The sequence below is a fragment of the Carcharodon carcharias genome, chromosome 34, assembly GCF_017639515.1.
Source record: "Carcharodon carcharias isolate sCarCar2 chromosome 34, sCarCar2.pri, whole genome shotgun sequence".
Classification (NCBI taxonomy): Eukaryota; Metazoa; Chordata; class Chondrichthyes; order Lamniformes; family Lamnidae; genus Carcharodon; species Carcharodon carcharias.
The window spans coordinates 10,089,739-10,113,831 of NC_054500.1; the positions used below are offsets into that span (position 1 = coordinate 10,089,739).

General features: G+C 45.6%; 1 protein-coding gene across 3 annotated transcripts in view; it reads right to left on the reverse strand.

The window, feature by feature from the left end:
* The window catches only part of LOC121272718 (homeobox protein Meis1-like), a 227,837-nt gene that overhangs the window by 173,789 nt on the left and 29,955 nt on the right, over positions 1 to 24,093 (reverse strand). For all 3 annotated transcript variants that reach the window (XM_041179489.1, XM_041179490.1, XM_041179491.1), the window contains exon 6: positions 23,444 to 23,593. In XM_041179489.1, the coding sequence (XP_041035423.1) occupies positions 23,444 to 23,593 (150 nt within the window). The remainder of the gene's footprint in view (positions 1 to 23,443; positions 23,594 to 24,093) is intronic.

Genomic DNA, 24,093 nt, shown 5'->3' on the forward strand with positions numbered 1-24,093 from the left:
TTGCTCACACAGTCAGAGGGAAACAAATTATTGATCGAACTGTAAGAGGGAAGCAGCTGTTATTGATCACACAGTGAGAGGGAAGCGACAATTATTGGTTGCACAGTAAGAGGGAAGAAAAGTTGTGATCGCAAAGTAAGAGGGAAGTGACAGTTATTGATCGCACAGTGAGAGGGAAGAGACAGTTATTGATTGGAAAGCAAGAGGGAAGCAACAGTTATTGATCACACAGTGAGAGGGAAGTGACAGTTATTGATCGGAAAGCAAGAGGGAAGCAACAGTTATTGATTGTACAGAGGGAAGTGACAGTTATTAATCACACAGTAAGAGGGAGACCACATTTACTGATTGCAAAGTATGAAGGAGACAACAGTTATTGATCACAAAGTAAGAGGGAAGTGACAGTTATCAATTGCACACGAAGAGGGAATCGGCAGTTAGTGATCGCACAGTGAGAAGGAAGTTATTATTATTGATCGCACAGTAAGAGGGAAGCGACAGTTACTGATCGCATAGTAAGAGGGAAGCGACAGATATTGATCGCACACTGAGACAGAAGTGACAGTTTGAGATCACAAAGAGAGGATACATTTATTCGTCGCACAGTAAGAGAGAAGTGACAGATATTGAGCATAAAGAGAAGATATAGTTATTCATCACCAAGTAAGAGGGAAGTGACAGTTATTGATCGTACAGTGAGGGAGAAGTGACAGTTATTGATTGCACAATGAAAGGGAAGTGACAGTTATTGATTGCACAATGAAAGGGAAGTGACTGATATTGATCACACAGCAAGAGGGAAGCAACAGTTATTGATCGTACAGTAAGAGGGAAGCGACAGTTATTGATCACACAGTAAGAGGGAAGCGACAGTTATTGGTCACACAGTAAGAGGGAAGCGACAGTTACTGATCGCACAGTAAGAGGGAAGCTGCAGTTATTGATCACACAGTAAGAGGGAAGCGACAGTTACTGATTGTACAGTAAGAGGGAAGCTGCAGTTATTGATCACACAGTAAGAGGGAAGTGACTGTTACTGATCGCACAGTGAGAGGGAAGTGACAGTTATTGATCGCACAGTAAGGGAAGCAACTGTTATTGATCACACAGTGAGACAGAAGTGACAGTCATTGATCACAAAGAGAGGATACATTTATTCGTCGCACAGTAAGAGGGAAGTGACAGATATTGATCGCACAGTGAGAGGTAAGTGACAGTTATTGATCGCACAGTAAGAGAGAAGGAAAAGTTATTGGTCGCAAAGTAAGAGGGAAGCGATAGTTCTTGATCACAATGTATGAGAGAGGATACAGTCATTGATTACACAGTGAGAGGGAAGGGACAGTTCTTGATCACACAGAGGTCAGTGAAATTCATTGATGGCATAGTAAGAGGGCAGGAAAAGTTATTGATTGCAAAGAAAGAGGGAAGCAACAGTTACTGATCACAAAGTAAGAGGGAAGATACAGTTATTAATCACACAGTGTGAAGGAAGTGACAGTTATTGATTTCACAGTAAAGGGAGGATACAGTTATTCATTGCACAGTTAAGAGGGAAGCGACAATTATTGATCGCACATGAAGAGGGAAGCAAAAGTTATTGATCATAAAGTAAGAGGGAAGCAATGGGTTCCCAGATGGTTGGTATGTCCAGGGCACAGTTTGCAGTTTCTGCCACCTGTGAGGCAGGTGGCACTTGAGGGGTCAGGTAGATGAGTTGTTGGAGATTTGTGTGCCCTCCCCAATGCCTCAATTTTGCCTCTGTGTGTTCCCAATGAATTCTCTCCTTGTGCTTAGTGCCTTTCCAAATGGACCTACTCCAGTTTGGTCAGTCACAAACCAGGGACTCCCATGAGCCAGTGGGCGTGTTTGACCTCTTATTTCTATAGCAACTTTGACAACCTCAGGATATCGCAAAGTCCCTTTCAAGTGAATTAAGTGCTTTTGAACTGGAGTCAGTGTTGTTATGATGAAAACATGGCAGCTGTTGTAGCTGTAGCTTTAAGGAATGAGGTGAAACAGCTTTCAGACGTAGTGTGTTGTATAGTATCACATGTGTGAATGAATCAGCTGTAAGCGTGGGGAGCCTCAGGGTGGGAGTCCTTCTAATTATGGAGCTTGGTGGAAGCATGTAACTTCTGCTGCAGTCTGTAAATAAAGTTATGTTTCTAATGAGAAAGCTGTCTGGAAAATCACATTCGTAACAGCAGCCAATTTGCATTTTGCACGGACCCACAAATTGCAAAGTGATGGTGAGCAGGGTGTATGCTGATGATCAGGGGCTCCGTGATCAGAAGTAGCCAGGATACCAGGCAGAACATCCTTCATTTTCTTGCAATAATGCCACGTGATCTTTCTCATCTAGTCGATTGGCAGACGAGGCGCCAGCTTCATATTCCATCCTGAGGACAGCACCTCTCAACACTGCACTGGAGCGCCAGCTTAGATTATGTGTTCATGTCTCTGGTGTGGGATGTGAACCCACCACCATCTCTCTCGGAGACAACATTGCTAACCACTGAGCCATGGCTGATGCCATCCCTTTTGTACGTTAAGGATGGTGAAGCTTATTTCTTGCTCCGCCTCTCTTGAAAGTAATCTGTTGCACATATTGACCACATTTGGCCAAGTGTTCCCCCTGCCTCTTCTCTCGGACATGAGCCCGTCAAATGCAGTGCTGGTTGCTTCGATACAGCTGCCTCTGCTCATGAGTTTTACCGTCCCTTCTGTTTCTGGATTTGTTCTGCTCTTCACCTACTTCCTTTTGTTTTTCCATCCGAGGCTGCACTCACTGTTGAACCTGCCCACATCTGTGGCCCTGGGTGCAGTTACTCTGGGCCACGTATCGAGGTAAGCCTACACGCACGCCAGGCATTAAGTGGCGAAAAGCCTTCCCATTTAGCTAGAGGATCCATTCTGTGTGTCCGTGAGCTCTCCCTCTCTCTCTCATCTTTGAAAAGCAGCAGAGCACCACAACATCAGATAAAAGCAAAACACTGCGGATGCTGGAAAATCTGAAACAGGGAAACTCAGCAGGTCCAACAGCGTGTCTCTTCCAAAGAGGAGTCAGACGGACTCGAAACGTTAACTCTGTCTTTCTCTCCACAGATGCTGTCAGACCTGCTGAGTTTTATCCAGCATTTTCTCTTTTTGTATCCCAACATCAGACCCCTGTAAACTATCAAGTGAATTTATTGAAACAAACGTTGAATGATTATAGAACATGCAGTGTAGAAACTCGTCTGTGCTGGGTTTGTGCTCCACACAAGCCTTTCCCACCTTACTTCACTTATCATTATCATTCTATTCCTTTCTCTCTCATGTACTTACCTGGATGGAGAATATATAGATCACAACATTGGTATGAAAATATAATTATAGTGGAAATTATGTTAACCTGGTTCCCCATAAGGATAAAAATGGTGCAGAATCTCCATGCTCCACTGTTATTTAATATTCACCTTTAGAAATGTCATTAACCTCACTAACTGCAGGAACTGATCTACATCTTTGAGCGTTCAAGTGATTTGAAGGCATTAAAAACTCAATGATCTAGCCTGTGCGAGCTCAATAAAAACGCTCCCAATAGTTATGGATTTGAATAGCTGTTAGCCAAAGTTCAAAGTCTCCTGCGAGTCACGCGCATAACTGCACTAATCACCTACGAATTATGTGGCTCAGTTACTCCCTCGCACAAGCACTGGGAATTCTCCACTGTCTGCGCTGGTGTGAAACAGTCAGTGCTGGACACAGGCCTGTTACACGCTCTGCCCCATTCCCATCAGCTCCAATGGGACTTAAACAAAGGGGCAGCCACCCAGCATCAGCTATTCTAGATCCTAGCAGCTTCTTTCCTGATGTCAGGACACCCCCCCCCCCACAGCACCTTACAACTAATGAAGTAACTATTAAAGTGCAGTCACTGTTGTGGTATAAGAAAGAGAGGCGGTGGCATAGTGCTACTACCACTGGACTGGTAATCCAGAGACCCAGGGTAATGCTCCAGAAACCCGGGTTCGAATCTCACCGCAGATGGTGAAACTTGAATTCAATAAAATTCTGGAATTAAAAATCTGATGATGACCATGAAACCATTGCCAATTGTGGTAAAAACCCCATCTGGTTCACTAATGCCACTTTAGGGAGGGAAATCTGCCATCCTTACCCGGTCTGGCCTACATGTAACTCCAGACCCACAGCAATGGGGTTGACTCTTAACTACCCCTCTGAACAAGGGCAATAAATGCTGGCCTGGCCAGCGATGCCATGAATGAATTAAAAAAAAAATCTATGCACAGCAAGATCCCACAAACAACAATGTGATAATGATTGAGAAGCTGTTTTTAACTGAGGGATAGATATGGGCAAGAACACCATGGATAATTCCCCTAGCTCGTCTTCAAAATGGTGGCACGGGTTCTTTGCTACCCACTTAGAGAGGGACTCGATGTAATGGACTGGGTTTTACTTCCCTCTCGCCACCCGGGGGCGGGTTTGTACATGCTGTAAAATCGGGCACCATGCCTTGGGGGCCCTTTCTGGCACCTCCCCACGTGTCCCACCCCACAGTAGAGGAAGTACCGGGAGGCTTGACCACCGGTGGGCCAATTGAGACTTGTAAGTGACCAACTAACAGCCGCTTAAGGGTCTTCTCTCACCACTGCCACTGGGAATGACCTCAGGGCAGGAGGTGCTCACGCCAAATGTGTAGCCTGGCAAGTATCACTGCTCAGCCAGGTGGCCAGTTCAGGAAGGGGACACCTCCTTTTGTAGGCCTCCTGTGCCCATTGGAGGCCCCCTCCTCACAAGACCACAAGGTCATCCAACCCCTGGCATTTCCCCTCCCCCCCCACCGCCCCTGTCCACGCCCCTCGCCCCTCTGGCCAAAGCCTGCCAGCCTGGTAAGACTCTGCACTTACCTTAAACTCCAGGCTCCAACACTGAACACCTTCTTCGGGACTGGCTGTAAATCCCCCCTCCCCCTGCCCCTCGCAGACCGCCCCAGTGCTACTGCTGGGATCAGAGAGCAGCCGGACAGAGGCAGCACTTCCTGCCAAACCGGAAAGGTTCCCCTCGAGCCCGTTAATGGCCCCGTGTCTGTTAAAATGGTGCGGGGCAAACCGGTCAAAGGGGGAAGGACTCGGCAGTGAGAGAATGAAGTGTAAATGCACCATAAATGTTCACAGATCAGAAACACATTCTCCAGAATCTGGCAGCTTGTTAGGAGGGGTCTTTATTAGAAGAATCAATTCAACTCCAATGTTCACCATATTGTTAAAACGTCACAATATAGACTTGTTTAAAAAGCTTTCAAGGTAACAATGCGGATTCAAATCTCTGGAACCAATATATACAACACAAATATATAATCCAATGTATATACTCTACCTGGCTGCATAATCCTATAGATAAACTCCTAACAGTTTAATCCTGTAGACATACCCCTGTTTAATCCTGTATCAATATTCCTAACCATATAATCCTGTAGCTATATCCCCACCAAACCACTCACCATCCTGACTTGGAAATATATCGCCGTTCCTTCATTGTCGCTGGGACAAAATCCTGGAACTCCCTCCCTAACAGCACGGTGGGTGTACCTACACCACATGGACTGCAGCGGTTCAAGAAGGCAGCTCACCACCACATTCCCAAGGGCAATTAGGGATGGGCAATAAATGCTGGGCCTAGCCAGCGACACCTACATCCCATGAATGAATAAAAAAAAGTTTAATCCTGTATTAATATTCCTAATCATATAATCCTGTAGATATATCCCTAACCGTTTAATCCTGCATCAATATTCCCAACAGTATAGTCTGGTATAGTCACTTGCTCCTGTCAGGGGATGAGGGATTGACACAGTTTTGGGGTGATACCCAGTGCTCGATAATCTTTCATGTTTTCCCTTGAGTATAATCTTCATTGCTAATAGGGTGTTAATGATATGCAAATAAAGTTTCGCATGCCAGTACCGTATTTGTGCCAACAGTGCAGAGGACAGCTCCAGGTATAATCCTGTTAACATGGCACTCTGCGGCAAGGACAAGCTCCCAAATGCCAGTGTTATTGGGCACAGAAAGCCAAAACCATTGCAAGTGGCAGCTCTGCCCATGCTAGCACCTCAACATGTCCTCAGCAAAGCCCTCCACTGCTGCCCCACTTGGCACATCAGAGGGGGATTCAGGCCTCAGAAACCGGCCCAGCAACCCAACTGGTCCCAGCTGGTGCTTGCACTTCACACAGTGTCCCCAAAGTGGAGCTGCTTCGTTAGCTGATGTGTAACTAAAATTTCACCAGGCCTCAGCCCTGCATCAAGGTCTCCCAGCTGCGCGGGGGACAAAAACACACAGTGACAACAGGGAAATAAGAGCACTGGTCCAAACTGCGTGTTCCTTCTGGGCACTGTGTATCTGTGCCTCAGACTCACTGATGCACAGACAGACAGGCAAGGCCACTCAAAGCCTGTGCTTTCGGGGCCCCACCAGGTGACAGTTTCTCCAGCAGCAATGGCCTGACCCTGTGAGACTCCGTTTGAAGTTCTGCAGTCTCATTCCCTCCTCCTCCTCCTCCCTCCTTCCTTTCTTCTCCTGGCTCCGATTCACAGTCAAATCATTTGATGTCTTCAGCCCCTAATTGACTTGCATCTGTTTCCTGTGAGGCTCATTCAGAAGATTGTCATAAAGTTTGCGAGGCTGAGTTGCATCTGTTTCATGTGTTACTGCTTTCACTGAACGGCACCCAGATGGGAGATTGTAATAATTAGGACTCATGCAAAGCGCAAAAAGGGAACGTGTAATGCTTAATATACGGGTTTCTTCAGGACTTCATTTCTGAAATAAATCTTTCAAATTCCTGCCACCCACTACAAATTGCTGAATACTATGAGAACCGGTCAGTTGAATCCATTATGCTGCCCTCTGTTTGGGCATCTTGGTACCGCTATGGTCAGTTCCACACACACTTTCTTCCTCAGCCCTTCCTTCGAAGAACAGTAACTCACCTCCTTGACTCCCTAAGACCTCCCTGCCATCTACAAGGCACAAGTCAGGAGTGTGATGGAATACTCCCCACTTGCCTGGATGAGTGCAGCTCCCACAGCATTCAAGAAGCTCGACACCATCCAGGACAAAGCAGCCCCGCTTGATTGGCACCACATCCACAAACATTCACTCCCTCCACCACCGACGCACAGTAGCAGCAGTGTGTACCATCTACAAGATGCACTGCAGGAATTCACCAAGGCTCCTTAGACAGCACCTTCCAAACCCACGCCTGCTACTATCTAGAAGGACAAGGGCAGCAGACACATGGAGACACCACCAGCTGCAAGTTCCCCTCCAAGCCACTCACCATCCTGACTTGGAAATATATCGGCCGTTCCTTCACTGTCACTGGGTCAAAATCCTGGAACTCCCTCCCTAACAGCACGGTGGGTGTACCTACACCACATGAGCTGCAGTGGCTCAAGAAGGCAGCTCACCACCACCTTCTCAAGGGGCAACTAGGGATGGGCAGTATTAGTTGCCCATGACAGCAACATCCACATCCCATGAAAGAATTAAGAATATCTCTAAAACAATTTATCTGGTCATTATCACGTTGCTGTTTGTGGGAGCTTTTTGTGGGCAAATTGGCTGCCACATTTGCTACATTACAACAGTGAATACACTTCAAAAGTACTTCAGTGACTGGAAAGTGCTTTGGGAGACGATGAGGTTGTGAAAGGCGCTACATAAATGCAACTCTTTCTTTCTTCTCATCCCTGCATCCTCAGTGCCCTGAGGTTGTGTCTCACCACATTTCTGCCTAATCTATCTCACTCATTCTCAGGGTCTCTAAGCACAGCAACTCCTTAACTCCCTCGCTCCTATATTCGGCAAACTGGACACTACCCAACTGCTTCCTGGCGTACCTCACCTCCGTCACACAGCGTTCAACTTTGGCAGCATCCTGCGCACTATAAATCTATGACTGACCACCCCCCCCCACCGCCCCCCACCTTTTCTAAAAATTTGCATTTATATAGCACCTTTCACATCCTCACGTTCCCAAGTGCTTTTACAGTCAAAGAGATATCGGGCAGGATTTTTTTAAGTTGGCATACGGGCGCACGCCTGACCCCATCGGATGCAAAATCGGGCGAGATGACATCCGAGCAAGTGTCCCAACATCATCCCGCGCTCGCACGATATTTCACTTGGCCATTTAGTGGCCCAATTAGTGCAATTAAACTTCAAGTTGTAATTGGCTCTGACTTTTCATGGTCGGGTGAATCGGCCAGTCGGATGTTGCACTTTTCACGAAACCTCATCCAAGGACGGGATGAGGTTTCTGTCATTAAATTTAAAAAAATAAAGTCTCTGGACAGCATTTCTATCCCCGTATATATTCAGGTGACTGGCTGTGATGCGTGGACATGTTTTTTTCTGCTTTTAAAAGCTTTATTTGTTGATTTGAGAGTCTTCGGCTCCCCGAGGCAGCTCTCTGCCTTCCGGGAGCTTCTATTCAGTGCTCGCCCCGCGCCCACGTCAGTGCCCACCCTCCTCCCCCGCACCCCCCACCCCCCTTGCCCTGGCAGCGCCGAGCCTTTCAGTGCACGTTTCATGCACGCTGGCCGTTAAAATTGGCCAGCCAGCGTGAAATTGCTGTCGGGGGCCAATCGCAGTGAGTGGTGATCCTGGACCCGCCAATTGTACCCACCCGCTGACCGGAAATTCCTGCCCATAGTCACTGATGCGATGTGGGGGAGCACGAGCGTAAATTTTCTACACAGCAAGATCCCTCGAGCAGCAATGAGACAATTGATCAGATAATTCATTACTTGTGCTGTGGATTGGCCAGAACAAGCAGGGAGTTAACTCCAACACTCCTCTTAAGATAGTGTCATGGAATCTTTTACATCCACCTGGGACAGCACAAGGGGCCTCCGTTTAATGTCTTGTCTGAAAGACGGCACCTCGGCAGTGCAGCACTCCCTCAGCAATGCGCCGAGTCCACCGGAATCAAAAGCCCTGCTCCGGGCAGACAGCGGTGATGGAGATGGGATTTCCTGTGTCACCTCTCACGGCGGACTCAAACTCGGTGAAGGCTCCGAGTTTCCTGCCCCTTGTTGTAAAGCGGTTGAGTGCGAGTTGGGAAGTGCACCCACATCAAGTGATGGTACCACATAGGAGAGACGGAGTTGTAAGTGGTAATGTCACTGATCTAGTGATCCAGAGGCCCAGGCTTAGGCACTGAGGACGTGGGTTCAAATCCCACTGCAGCAACTGGTGGAATTTAATTAATAAATCGGGAATATTGAAAAAAAAACGCTAGTCTCAGTAATGGTGACCATGAAACCATCAGTGATTGTTGTTAAAAACCCATCTGGTTCACTAATTCCCTTTAGTGAGGGAAACCTGCCATCCTTACCCGGTCTGGCCCACAGGTGACTCCAGAGCCAGAGCAACGTGGTTGACTCTGAACTGGCCAAGCAAGCCTCTCATTTTCAAAAGGCATTTAGTGACAGGCAACAAGTACTGGCCTTGCCAGCGACACCCACATCACGTGACAGAATAATGAAAAAAAATTACTCACCGAATGGTGCCGGCTGAATTGTACCCCGCCCCCCCCACCCCCACCGCCAACAGGATGATTTATTTCTGTGTTCTGTGTGAATGATTTTCTAATGAAGGGAGACAGCACAACTGGATACAAAATGATGTACCCTCTATTCACCAAACCTCAGGACTGCTTCCTACTGCATCACTGAATTATAGAATTTATAGCACAGGAACAGGCCATTCAGCTCATCTGATCCACACTGGTTTTTATGTGCCTCCTCTCGCCCTATTTACCGATCCGTCTGTTCCTTTCTCCCTCATGTACTTATCTAGCTTCCGCTTAAAGGCATGTTTGCTGTTCACCTCGACCACCCCATTTACATATACCAATGTGGTACACAATTCCACTTCTTACATTGTTCATTCTGGTGAGATTTCTGAATTACTGCCAATTAATGTTGAAGATCAGCCTAAGGATGTTGAAGGTAATATTGAGGTGCAGATCAGCCATGATCTAATTCAATGGTGGGACCAAGTAGAGGGGCTGAATGGCCTCCTCCTGTTCCTATGTTCTTTGTGTGGTGGAGCCACACCTCCTTATTGGAAAAAAGATATAATTGCTTCAGGAACAGTACAGAGGAGGTTCACTCAACTCATCCCTGGGCTGAGGGGCTTATCCTTTAAGGAAAGGTTGAACAGGTTGGGCCAATACCCATTGCAGTCTAGAAGAATGAGAGGTGATCCTATTGAAACGTTTAAGATCCTGAGGGGACTTTGTAGGGTGGATACCAGGAGGGTGTTTCCACTTGTGGGAGAGACTAGAACTAGGGGATACTGTTTAAAAACGCACTGAGTATGTGACTTTAACAGAGTGAGAGGGTTTGGTGAACTGAGGGAAACTTAAATATCTTTCTAAAAATCTAATTTTATTTATATTTAACATTTAACTGCAAGTACGGTTTAAATCCTAAGTCTCATCCAGAGGCCCAAGCAGGAAGATAGAAGCTATCTCCTGGCAGCAGGTGAAATAGTTAATTAAGGAAACTAGCTTTAACTAGTCTAACTATATCTGAGCTCAGCTAGTCCCTTTGTTTAGAACATATAAATTCAGACATTCTTGGTGCGACCAGCACTGAGTGTGCAGCCTCAACGAAGTGGGAAAGTTTGGTGAGCTGAGGGAGTTTGGTGAGGAGGGAGGTACTCCTTTGTTTTTTCTAACTTTTCACTCTGTCGGAACTGGCTCTTGCTCTGCTACAGGGTAAGACGCTAGCTGTCTGGTATGTGATCAAGGAATATTCTATTCCCAAGGCTTAAAATAGTACAGGGATTTGTGTTAAGAATTATAAGTATATAAAAGAAAATAAATAATTGAATAAAGTATTTGGGTAGTTAATTAAAGCGCATAGGTATGACAGGACAGGTGATGTTTCATGTGCAGAATGTAGGAGCTCCTGGATACCAGTGTGATCCAGGGGAAACACGTCTGCAGTAAGAGCTGGCGGCTTGAGGGGCTTCGTCTCAGAGTCATTGAGCTGGAGGCTGAGCTGCAGACACTACGACACATCAGGGAAGGCGAGAGTTACCTGGATGCTTTGTACCAGGAGGCGGCCACACCCCTTAGGATAGGGTCTTCTTCTTTGGAAGGTGGTCGGGGCAGGAGGGTGTGACTGCAGCTGGGGAAGTTAAGGGGACCCAGAGGGCAGGAGTGTAGGAGTTTCAGCCTCTGCTGTTGTCCAACAGGTTTGTGGCTCTTTCAGCTTGTTTGGATGAGAAGGGGGGCTGCCGGGTGGATGACCAATCTCACCATGGCACCGTGGTACAGGAAGCCATTCAAGTGTGGGGAGCAAAGAGGAACGTAGTGGTAATAGGGGACAGTATAGTAAGCGGATTGACACTGTTCTCTGTAGCAAACAGCGAGAGTTCAGACGGCTGTGTTGCCTGCCCAGTGCCAGAATTCAGCACATCTGCTCAGGGCTGGAGAGGAACTTGCAGTGGGAGAGGGAGGATCCAGTGGTTGTGGTCTGTGTAGGTACCAATGACATAGGCAGGATGAGGAAGGAGGCTCTGCATAGTCAGTATGAGGAGCTAGGCACCAAATTAGGAAGCAGAACCTCAAAGTTAATAATTTTTGGATTATTACCTGAGCCATATGCAAATTGGCATAGGACAAATAAGAACAGAGAGATGAATGCATGGCTCAAAGACTGGTATGAGAGAAGTGGGTTCCAGTTCATGGGGCACTGGCACCAGTGCCAGGGAAAGTGGGATCTGTACCGTTGGGATGGGTTACACCTGAACCTTACTGGGGCTGGTGTTGTCACAAGCCATATAACTAGGGAGGCTGAGAGGGTTAAACTGAATAGTGGGGGCAAGGGATCAAATTTGGAAAGATATGGTAAACCAAAAAGAGTAGAAACAAGGCAAGAGGGAAAGGTACTAATACAGGAAATGATAAAGGGAGCATGGCAGGAAGGGACAGAGAGTGCAAATCTATGAGTAAGCAGCAGATAAGGCTAGTCGCTACAAAAATAATAAAAGGACAAAATTTAAGGCTCTGTATCTAAATGCATGTAGCATTCGAAACAAAACAGATGAACTGATAGCGCAAATAGAAATAAATAAGTACGATCTGATAGCCATTACAGAGACATGTCTACGGGATGTCAAAGTGGGACCTGAATATTGAAGGATACGTGACATTTAGGAAAGATGGGAAGCTAGGAAAAGGTGGAGGGGTGGCTCTGTTGATTAATGATGATGTTAATGCATTAGTGAGGAATGACCAAAGTTCAGGAAACCAGGATGTAAAAACAGTTTGGGTTGAGATGAGAAACAATAAAGGCAAGAAGTCACATGTGGGAGGGGTGTACAGGTCCCCTAATTGTAACTACACGGTAGGATGGAGCATAAAAGAAATGAGAGCTTTTCAGAAAACTACGGCGATAATCATGGGGTATTTTAATCTACATATCGACTGGAAAAATCAGATGGGCAAAGGTAGCATAGATGAGGAGTTCATAGAATGTTTTCAGGATAGTTTCTTAGAACTGCACGTTCTGGAGCCAAGCAGAAAGCAGGCTACACTAGACCTGGTATTGAGCAACAAGATAGGATTAATTGATAACTTCCTAGTGAAAGCACCCCTAGGTAACAGCAATCATAATATGATTAAATTTTACATTCATTTTGAGGGAGGGACAAGTGTGTCCAAGACTAGTATTTTAAAATTAAACAACAGTAACTACGAGGGCATGAAAGCAGAGCTAGTTAAAGTGAACTGGTAAATGAGGTTAAGGGATAGGTCAATAGAGGTTCAGTGGCAGACATTAAAAGGGATGTTTCAGAATACACAGACTAAATACATTCTAATGAGAAAGAAAAATTCCAAGGGGAGGGTCCACCATCTGTGGTTAGCTAAAAAAGTAAAAGACTGTGTCAAACTTAAAGAAAACGTATATTATTACGCAACGACGGGTGGCAGGTTAGAAGAACAGAAAGAATATAAAGAACAAAGAATGACAAAACGATTAATAAGGAGTGAAAAATTAGAGTATGAGAGAAAGCTATCTAGTAATATAAAGACAGATAATAAGAGTTTCTATAGATACTTAAATAAGAAGAGAGTTAACAAAGTGAGTGTTGGTCCTATAGAAAGTGCATCTGGTGAATTAATAATGGAAAGTAGGCAGATGGTTTATGAATTAAACAGGAATTTTGCATCAGTCTTCACTACAGAGGATGCAAGTAACATCCCAGAAAAAGCTGTAAATCAGGAAATGGAAGGGAGCGAGGAACTCAGGAATATTACAATCACCGGGGAAGTGGTATTGAGCGAATTGTTGGGGCTGTGGGGCTGACAAATCCCCAGGTCCAGATGGACTTCACCCTAAGGTCCTGAAAGAAGCGGCTAGTGAGATAGTTAATGCGTTGGTTTTAATTTTCCAAAATTCCCTGGATTCAGGGGAGGTTCCATTAGATTGGAAAATAGCAAAAGCAACTCCTTTATTCAAAAAGGGAGGGAGACAGAAAGCAGGAAACAGGCCAGTTAGCTTAACATCTGTCATAAGGAAAATGTTAGGAGCTATTATTAAAGATGTTATAGCAGGGCACTTAGAAAAATTTAAGCTAATCAGGCAAAATCAACATGGTTTTGTTAATGGGGAATTATGTTTAAGCAATTATCGGATTACTTGAAGGAGTCACATGCGCTGTGGATAAAAGGGAGCTGGTGGATGTGCTGTACTTAGATTTCCAGAAGGCATTTGATAAAGTGCCACATCAAAGGCTATTGCAGAAAATAAAAGCTCATGGTGTAGGGGGTAACACATTGGCACTGATAGAAGATTGGCTGGATAACAGGAAGCAGAGAAGGCATAAATGGGTATTTTTCTGGTTGGCGGGATGTAATGAGCGGTGTGTCACAGGGAACAGTGCTGGGGTCTCAACTTTTTACAATTTATATAAATGACATGGTTGAAGTGACTGAAGGAATGGGTGCTATATTTGCTGATGACACAAAGATAGGTAGGAAAGTAAATTGTGAAGAGGACATAAGGAGGTTACAAAGGGACATTGTCAAATGGAGTATAACGTGGGCAAATGTGAAATTGCTCATTTTGGCAGGAAGAATAATACAAGAAGCTTATTATCTAAATGGTGAGAGATTGCAGAGCTCTGAGATACAGAGGGATCTGGGTGTCCTAGTGTGTGAATCACAAAAGGCAGGTACAGCAAGTAATTAGGAAAGCTAATACGATGTTATAATGTATTGTGAGGGAAATTGATTACAAAAGTAGGGAGGTTATGCTTCAGTTGTAAAAACATTGGTGAGACCACACATGGAGTACTGTGTACAGTACTGGTCTCCTTATTTAAGGAAAGATGTAAATGCAGTTCAGAGAAGGTTTACTAGACTAATACCAGGAATGGACAGGTTGTCTTATGAGGAAAAGTTTGACAGTTTAGGCTTGTATCCGCTGGAGTTTAGAAGAGTAAGAGGCGACTTGATTGAAACCTTTAAGATCCTGAGGGGACTTGACAGGGTGGATGTAGAGAGGATGTTTCCTCTTGTGGGAGAATCTAGAACTAGGGGTCACTGTTTAAAAATAAGGGGTCACTTAAACAAGACAGAGATGAGGAGAAATGTTTTCTCTCAGAGGGTGGTGAGTCTTTGGAACTCTCTTCCTCAAAAGGCAGTGGAAGCAGAGTCTTTGAATACTGTTAAGACAGAGCGAGATAGATTCTTGATTAACAAGGGGGTAAAAGGTTATCGGAGGTAGGCAGGAATGTGGGACTGAGGTTATATTCAGATCAGCCATGATCTTATTGAATGGCAGAGCAGGCTCAAGGGGCCGAGTGCCTACTCCCTCTCCTAATTCGTATGTTTGTATGTAGAATAAGAGGTCTACAGTTTAAGATGGAGATGAGGAGAACTTTGTTCTCTCATGAGGGCTGTCAGTTTGTGGAATTCATTTCCCAAGAAATCTGTGGAGGCTGGGTCACTGACCTTATTCAAGGCCAAGTTAGACAGGTTTTTGATAGACTGGCGAGTCGAGGATTGTGGGAGACAGACAGGAAAGTGGAGTTGAGGCCATAACCCGATCAGCCATGATCTTATTGAATGGCGGTGTAGGCTCGAAGGGCTGAATGGCCTAGTCCTGCTCCTAAGTCCTATGTTCCTATGAAGAGCTGGTTGATACCCCCAATACATCTCACATCAGACCTTGATGCCAAATCTTCCATCTCATCACTTCGGGCTGGCTTTCAACTCTAGGCCCTGATCTGAGGGGACAAGCTCTGCCCTACATTGCTCAGTGCCAGAGACACAGGTTTTCAGTGCCTGCAGGAGAAAAAAATTCCCAGTAACACAAAACGAAATTGGGAACAATATCGGGCAGGGTTTCTGAACCCCACTGTTAGGCCCAGATCAGGGGGGTCAGAAGTTCTCACCGCTTGGGGGCAGATGCCCATTGTGACATTCCCTAAATTGGCCAATTAATGGCCAGGGAGTGGGCTCACCGTCCAATTAAGGATGGTGGGCAGGCTCTTGAAGCCAGAGGGCCAATCAGAGGCCTTTTAGCTTAAAGCAGCAACAGGATCCCATTTGGCCTCTGTTATCAGGCCTAACTAGGCCCTTAATTGGATTAATCAGCCACTCGCCATGTGTGGGTGGGCAGTCCTGCCTCTGAAGAAATGCTGTGGGTTATGGAGCTAGGGAACTGGCATGTAGGCCAGAGGCACCATTTTAAGTGTCAGCACGCCTCTGTTCCTAGTTGTAGCAGGGGCTCTAAATCAAGCCTATTATCCTGGCAGTAAAACTCACATTTAAAGGTTTAAATGATAAGGGGTTTAACTGCATAGGGTATGGAACAAAACCTAATCCAACTCACTACAAAAGACTGCCAGCCCAGACACAACAAGCAATGACCTACTCCAGAGTAAGGCCCAATTTGTTAAATAGTGGTCAAAGCTTTGAAAACCCTGATTAAATTAATCTAGGTTTATTCTGGAGCCGCCCTTCTTTCTCCATCAATAGCAAGGATGCAGGAGAAAATGACTCTGGGAGCTTATGTAAATGCTATTAAATGAATCCTGAATATTCATGAGGTGAAGCATGTATGTAAAATCGCTTGGCAATTTGATTCACTGAGCCTGGTTTTTGCGTCTCCTCTGGTTATGTAGGGAAAGGGCAGGGGAGAGTGGAGCTAATTGGATAACTCTTACAAGAGCCAACACAGGCCCAATGGGCCAACATAGGCACAATGGGATGAATGGCTTCTTCCTGCATTGTGTATATCTATGATTTCCCTTGGTTTCCCACCAGGCACTGGCTGGTTTCCGGGCCTGTCCGGTGAAACTTCCTCCAGGCTCCATCCTTTCCTGATTTTCCATCTCGCCCTTTCCTTCTGGCAGCCTGAGAATTCCATGTGTTTCCTAGTTATTGATCTCTCTGCTAACTGAAATAGGTCCTTCCTATCCACTCATGATTTCATACATCTGGTCAGCTGCATAGGAAGGGTTGACCTTGATGGGCCGAATGGCCTTCTCTTGTTCCACACAATTTGATACTAAGAATGTCCTGACTCAAAGATACAAATCTTCTGTTGTCGTGAGATTGGTTTTTGATGGTGATTGGTAGCTCAGTTTGACAATGTCAAGGCTCAAGGCAGTGGGTCAGGTTGAGGTGATTGAAGCTTCACATTATACAGAAGCTAGAAACAGATCATCCCATAATTGTTTAGAGTGTCTATCAAAATCACTGTTCCAGCCAATGAGTTAGAAACAGGGCAGGACTTACAGCAAATAGTATACTTTACAGTAAATAAATAGAGGAAGCAATGGTGTAGTCACTGGACTGGTAATCCAGAGACCCCAGGTTCGAATCTTGCCAGGGCAGATGGTGGAATTTGAATTCAATAAATGTCTGGAATTAAAAGTCTACTAATGCCCATGAAACCATGTCGAATGTCATAAAAACCCACCTGGTTCACTAATGCCCTTTAGGGAGGGAAATCTGCCATCCTTACCCGGTCTGGCCTAGATGTGACTCCAGACCCACAGCAAACTCTTTTACAAAGAAAAAATGTCTTCTGAAAAAGGGTAATTAGGGATGGGCAATAAATGCTGGCCTAGCAATGCCCACATCCTATGAACGATTAAAAAAAAGCCGTTTTACTCAGCAACAGAGTATATTTAAACAATACACTACAAACAGAGCATAAACAGAACACCACAGCAAGCAGCTTACAGAGTCTTTATAAACAGTGCACTATAACAAACAGTCTACAGGGTCTATTCAAACAGTGCACAACAGCAAACAGTCTACAGGATCCATTCAAACAGTGCACAACAGCAAACAGTCTACAGAATCTATTTAAAAAGAGGCTCGACAAACTGTAGCAAAAGCACTCATGACCAAAGCTATGGCAACGTCTCCCAATAAAAATAAATTATTTCTCCAGCAAGATGGAGTGAGAGGAGGATAGTTACAGAATATAAATTATGAGCATAAAATCAATCATAGTCACTTGAAGCAGTGGGGTCTCCAGGCACGTTTGATGGGGTAAATTACCAAGTCATTCCATTCTGGCCCAGATTAGTTACATCACTATGTGCAGCCATAAGTGGTACACTGCAATGGTTGACTGTCATTTTGGATTATGAGTTAGCTTCACATTGTCATTCCTGCTACACAGGAAGTGTTATGACCTAGGGCAGAATCACCTTCACTAGGGGAACAAACAAAAGTAAATGTGGTTAACTGTTAGGGTTAGATAAGGGCATATAGCGCCCCTGGTGACTCAGCTGATGCATGCTCCATTGAACAAACTCAAGGCCTCGAGTTTCATCAGTTCTGGGGTTCAGTGGAGAGCTCAGTACAATTAGCCTCAGTGCCATTGAATTGGTGAGGTGGGGTGGGGTGGGGTGGGAAGGGGAGAACATAAATGTACAAGAAATAGGAGCAGGAATAGACCTCTCAGTGTGTTGAGCCTGCTCCGCCATTCAATAAGATCATGGCTGATCTTTGGCTTCAACTCCATTTTCCCGCCCGCTCCCCATTTCCCTTAATTCCCTGAGAGATCAAAAATCCGTCTGTCCCAGCCTGAAATGTGTTCAACAATGGAGCATCCACAACCCTCTGGGGTAGAGAATTCCAAAGATTCACAACCCTCTGAGTGAAGAAATTTCTCCTCATCTCAGTCCAAAATGATCGGCCCCTTATCCTGAGACTGTGCCCCGGTGTTCTAGATTCTCCGACCAGCGGGAAACAATCTCTCAGCGTCCACCCTATTAAGCCCCTTCAGAATTTTGTAGGTTTCAATGAGCTCGCCTCTCACCCTTTAAACTCCAGAGAATACCCACTGCAGGCCATTATACATTGGCTACTCTAGGGTGTTTAACATCTATACTTTGGGAGGTTGGCAAGATGAGGCTTGGTGACAAGGCCTACCGGTCAATAGTCTAGTGCCATTCATTTTCCACTCTCACAGGTGAAGACTGGCCACTAAAGAATGGCTGGTTGAGAGAGAGGAGGGAAGAAAATGGGAAAGTGGACTTAATCAGCACAGAAACTAAACTGAGCAAAGAATGGCCAGAGACAGAGTCTCAAAAGACTTTGTCCAATTTGTGCTGTGCGCCCAGGTGCCAGAGCATGGCTCCCATTGCCCTGTTGGCATAGTTGAGGGAAGATTTACCAAAAGACTGCGGAGAGCCTGTGGGTGTCCACCTCATCTTCAGCACAGGAACTCCGAATATGGATATCAATGGAGATGGATTCAGTTCACAACCTCCTGGCTGGAGCCCACTGCCCAGGTCCTTGTTGGTACTGATGCCTCCCATGGAGAGGGCTCATGGCAAAAAAAAATTACTGGAAGGTCACCAAAGCTCCAGCCTTTCGCGTGAGCAAGAGCATTCGAGGTGCGATGTCCATTTCCTATACCGGTTCACTTTGCAAAGTCTCCGTGAACTTGGAAAGCACTGTGATGATTAAGTGGAAAAGAAACGTATTTATATAACGTTTCTCTTTCAGGAATGCTCGAGGGTGCCTCACAAACAAGAACTCATTTGAATGCGCAGCGACTGACGTTATATAGCAAAACAGCAGCTGCTTTACACAAGCAAAGGTCTCACAAAGCACCATGAGACAAAATGACCAGTTAATCTGTTTTTTAGTGGTGCTGATTGAAGGAGGGATTGGCCAGAACACTGGGAAAACTCTGTTGCTCTTTGAATAGCTCCGAGAATCTTTTATCTGCATCTAAACAGACCGCAATAGACTAGGTAGCAACGGTAACAACCTCTTTTACTTCCCATCTGACTGTTCCTTTCATCGACTTCAATGGGAAGTGAAATCCAGAGCAGTGTATAACAGATGGATAATTCTACCTCACCCCTTCTACATCGTCATCCAATATTAAGATTACCCCCAACCACTGAAATTCCTTTAAAGACGCCTTCGAGGCCGGGGTCCCAGGACCTCTCCTCCCCTCCCTGCCCCAATACATGCACCCAGTGTGCTCAATGCTTACAATGTATGTGCCAGGGTTGCTACACATCTTAGATGACTGAAGTATCTCAGAACAATGCAATGATGGCGCTAGTTCTAAATGTTTATTTACAATACTTTAAAATGTCTCAGAACTTACAGGATTTCCAACACACTTGGCCTTTTCTAGATCCCAGGTCCTTTCCAGAACATTCCTAATCTAGTGTCGTATTTAACTCTCTAGCTCCACCTACAGGCATAAGCAATCAAGCAAGTGTCCAAGGATTAGCAATCCCGACTAAACAATCAAACATAGAACAATTAAACCACTGTACACTACAGTGGGTGACGTGAGAAAATTCAGCCTGGGGCCTTTTTTTTAAACCAGTATCATATTAAAACACAGCCTACACTTAGGCCCATGTTTTGGCATCAAATCGAGCTGTGGAAGAACAGAGAGGCTGCAAGTCGGACAGAAAAGATCACAGGCTGGTTACTGTGGCCAGTGCCTCCGACTAGGGAGACTCCACGTCAATGGTGGATCCTCATATAAAGAAAGAAATGCCGTTAGTGTCACTACCCTGTACCCAGGAGGAAACAGGATGAACTTTGGTACCCCCAACAATGATTAGGTTCATTCCCAAGGACGAATTTCCAATTTCACTTGTGACTTTCTTCCCTCCTTTCCTGATAGTTGCGGAGCGGCATGGGGGTTACGTTACCACGGCGCCAGCAGTCCTCATCCAAATGGTTATTCCTCATACAGGGGCACAAGCAGCGAGTATCCGGCTGCAGAGATTGAGGAAATCCTGCTCTATATCCATCCCAAGCAGTTCACTCAACAACTGCCCCATTCAGGGAGCAAATAATTGAACTCTAACTCCAACCGAAGGGGGCCTATCTTGACGCTAGCGACAACATTGATTCTTATGCTAAACTATCAAAGCACGTACAGACCAGCCAAAGGATAATTACCTTAACTTTCAAATTCTAAAGGGAGGGGGAAAGCGATATGTTGGATGGTCTCCCAGTTTCAGACAACAGTGCGTCTTTTGTCTGACCTGAACTGTAACAAATAAGGTTTGTAGGTAATAGTTTTACCATCCTTGGGACTGGCAGTGATACGGGACAATTTAAGTACATATTTCCACTGGGGAGGCAGGAACATGGATACGGCAGGATTCCTGCTCTCTCTCTCTCTCTCTCTCTCTACACCCGTGTGAGGCCCAGTGAACTCTGACTGAGGCACCACAACGAAAGGGAGGGAAAGAGAAAGAAAGTAGCTCACCCGTCATTTTGAAAGGGAGATGGTGAAAGCCCAAGCCAAACCTGATTAAGAACCCCTGACAGACCCGACATTGGGCCCAGGCCCCGTCTGTCCTCTTAGGTGAACAAATCCCCATGGGAACATTCAAACAAGAGCAGGCCCATCCTCCCCAGTATCCCCTCCAAGATTTATCCCTCCAACATCGCTACAACAGCTCCTTCATTTCACTGCTGCTTGTGGGATCTTGCTGTGCGCAAATTGGCTGCCGGATTTACGACCCTGCAGCAGTGACGACGCTTCGAAAGCTCTTCACCAGCCGTAAGTCACCTTGGGGAACCCTGAAGCCATGAAGGACACTAAATGCACCTTCTCTCTATGGCAGAGCCGATAATTATAAAGACAGGAGCACAGTAATACCTGGGAAGACTAGAAGGTCAGTCCTGTTGGAGAGGCGAGATAAAGCCAGAAAACACTGGAAAGGCTCAGCAGGACTGGCAGCATCTGAGTTTTTCCAGCATTTTCCGCTTTCATTTCAGATTTCCAGCAGCCACAGTATTTTGATTTTATTTCACTGTTATTCAGGTCAACCTTTTACCTACCCTTCCAGTTGGAGTACAAGGTTCTGGCACTATAGTGCCACCACCCCACCCCCCCCCCCCCCCCCCCCCCCCCACCCCCCCATCTTTTCTCCTGCACCCACCATCCTCCAATGGCAGTCCAATATCAACAACTGGCTATGAAGTCCTACTGAAGAGCAGTCAACACTCTATTCCAGGTTACCAAGACCCTCGATATGACTCCAATGCTGCACTAAAGCCAACATGTAACTGCTAAGTTAGGCATCTCAAGGTCAAGGTCAGGCATGCACAGGTCGGACAAAGGGCAGAAGAGATACCAATGAAGGAGTAAAACTTCCCAGTCCAAGCCCATGACAAGTGGTTCACAGTCATGGCATATGTGTATTACAAACATACGAATTAGGAGCAGGAGTAGGCCATTCAGCCCCTTGACCCTGTTCCATCATTCAACAAGATCATGGCTGATCTGATTGTGGCCTCAACTCCAATGATACTCTTTGACTCCCTTGTCAGTCAAGGGTCCACCTACCCAAGTATTGCTGAACAAAAAGATATGTCAAAGTTTTTTGTCTTGTTCTCTTCAGGACACTTCGCAAGAATATCAATATAAGGGGGAAAAAAAACAACAATTTATACTGTATGTGAAGAGATCGGTTGACTGGTTGGTAAGTGGACTCTGTTTTATTGAGGCATTGCCATGGAGGATGAATCAGTGATGGTGACAGACAGTTAACTGCCAAGCATTGTTTGAAATTTAAACCAGGGAGCTTGACCCTGATTGGTCAAGGCATTGCCCTGAGAAATAAGTCAGCGAATGAACCTATCTACCTCTGCCTTGAAAATATTCCCTGGCCCTGCCTCCACTGCTCCCTGGGAAAAAAAGTTCCAAAGGCTCATAACCCTTGGAGAAAAAATTCTCCTCATCTCCATCTTAAATGGGAGGACCCCTTATTTTTAAACTGTGCCCCCTAGTTCTGGTCTCTCCCACAAGGGGGAACATCCTTTCAGCATCCAAATTGGAAAATCAAAGGCCTGCTACCTACAATTTACTGATGGGTGCTCCCAAGGAGGGAGGTACTCCGTCTGTAAATATCAACTCAAAGAATCTAATGCTCTGCCCTGCTCCAGCAATACACCTGAACCACAGCCCTGATGAAATAGCTGTGTGATGTTTCCTTCGCCCACACCAGCTATATGCTGGTACGATGTGGTTGACAATGTAATGCCATCTTAGGCCCAGTTACGATGAATGATGCACAGTAGGGCCTTGCCCATGTAGAACTGGACTGAGATCTTCCCAAACTCATTGCATATAGGACCCTTCAGGGGGAAGACTCATTCTGTCAATCTGGACTGGATTTGAGCCAGTCAAGCAATCCTGACTGTATAAATTGTTGTTTTTTTCCCCCCCTTATATTGGTATTCTTGCGAAGTATCCTGAAGAGTACAAGACAAAAAGCTTTGACATGTCTCTTTGTTCAGCAACACCCAGGTAGATAGACCCTCGACTAACAAGGGGATGAAAGAGTATCAGTGGAGTTGAGGTCACAGTCAGGTCAGCCATGATCTTGTTGAATGGTGGAGCAGGCTCCTGCTCCTAACTCGTATGTTCTCCAGTACCTACAGTCCACGCTCCCAACCAAAGCCAAAGAAACAAGACGGGCCTTGAAATTGTGCTTTGTGGTAATTATTTGCAATATGTAATGAGTTGGGCCAACATTTCTCTCTATGTGATTTTAGGCAAGTGCGTTGAAGCTTCCATTATATTTGAAGAGTGATGGTATTCAAAAGAATGAATTGGCACACATTGATCCAACACTTTAATCTCTAGGTCATTGTACCAATGCAGAAAAACGACAATGCAGTTATTATCCACCACCTTTGCTTATACAGTCAATAAATACTTCATTTTCTTTTTAAAAATGGAATCGCAAAGATTACTTGAGAAAACAATGCCAAACTCTGGACAGTTAATACAGTCAGGGTGCCATGAACAGATTAGGCCTGGGTGACTCCTGCACAAATTCTTTGTTTGTACTTGTCTTCAGACGGGATAAATGCTTCCTACCTGATCGGAGAGGCTGGTGCAGGAGCCCGTGAAATCTTCCAGGTCAGATTTTGAGCCTCCATCGCGTTCCTCAATCACTAGGTCGATCGGCATCTTCCCCTTTAAGCAGCTGATGTACCGATGGCAGAAATTATCGCACAATTCATGGACCTGCGGTGAACCCAGTCAGAAAGGGTAAAGGTTACAGCGAAGCAAAGTAGCCGTGGGGATAAGACTACTAGTACATGGTAACGCTGCAGGGAACGTGGTGACTACACAGAGACATGGTAACACAATGGGTAAAATGGTGGCTATGGGCTAATTCAATGGGTTTATAAGTGACATCACATATTCTCTTTGTCTTCATATGTAAACAATTAATGTCAGAAATCCTCTCACCATTCCCCACAGCATTTTAAACAACTCAGACCAGGAATTCTTGGTGAGAAGGTGTTAGGTGAGAAATGGACCCAGTGAGTCCTTTGAATAGTCTTTACCAAGGGGGGTGGGGTGGACCCTGAGATATGAATACTATACCTTCTGATCCTGGATAGCCACACTTAGGGAGCATGGGATGGCATTAGAGGGAGTGTAGAAAAGATTCATGAGAACGGTTCCAGGGATGAGAAACTTCAGTTGCGTGGATAGGTTGGTGAAGTTGGGACTGCTCT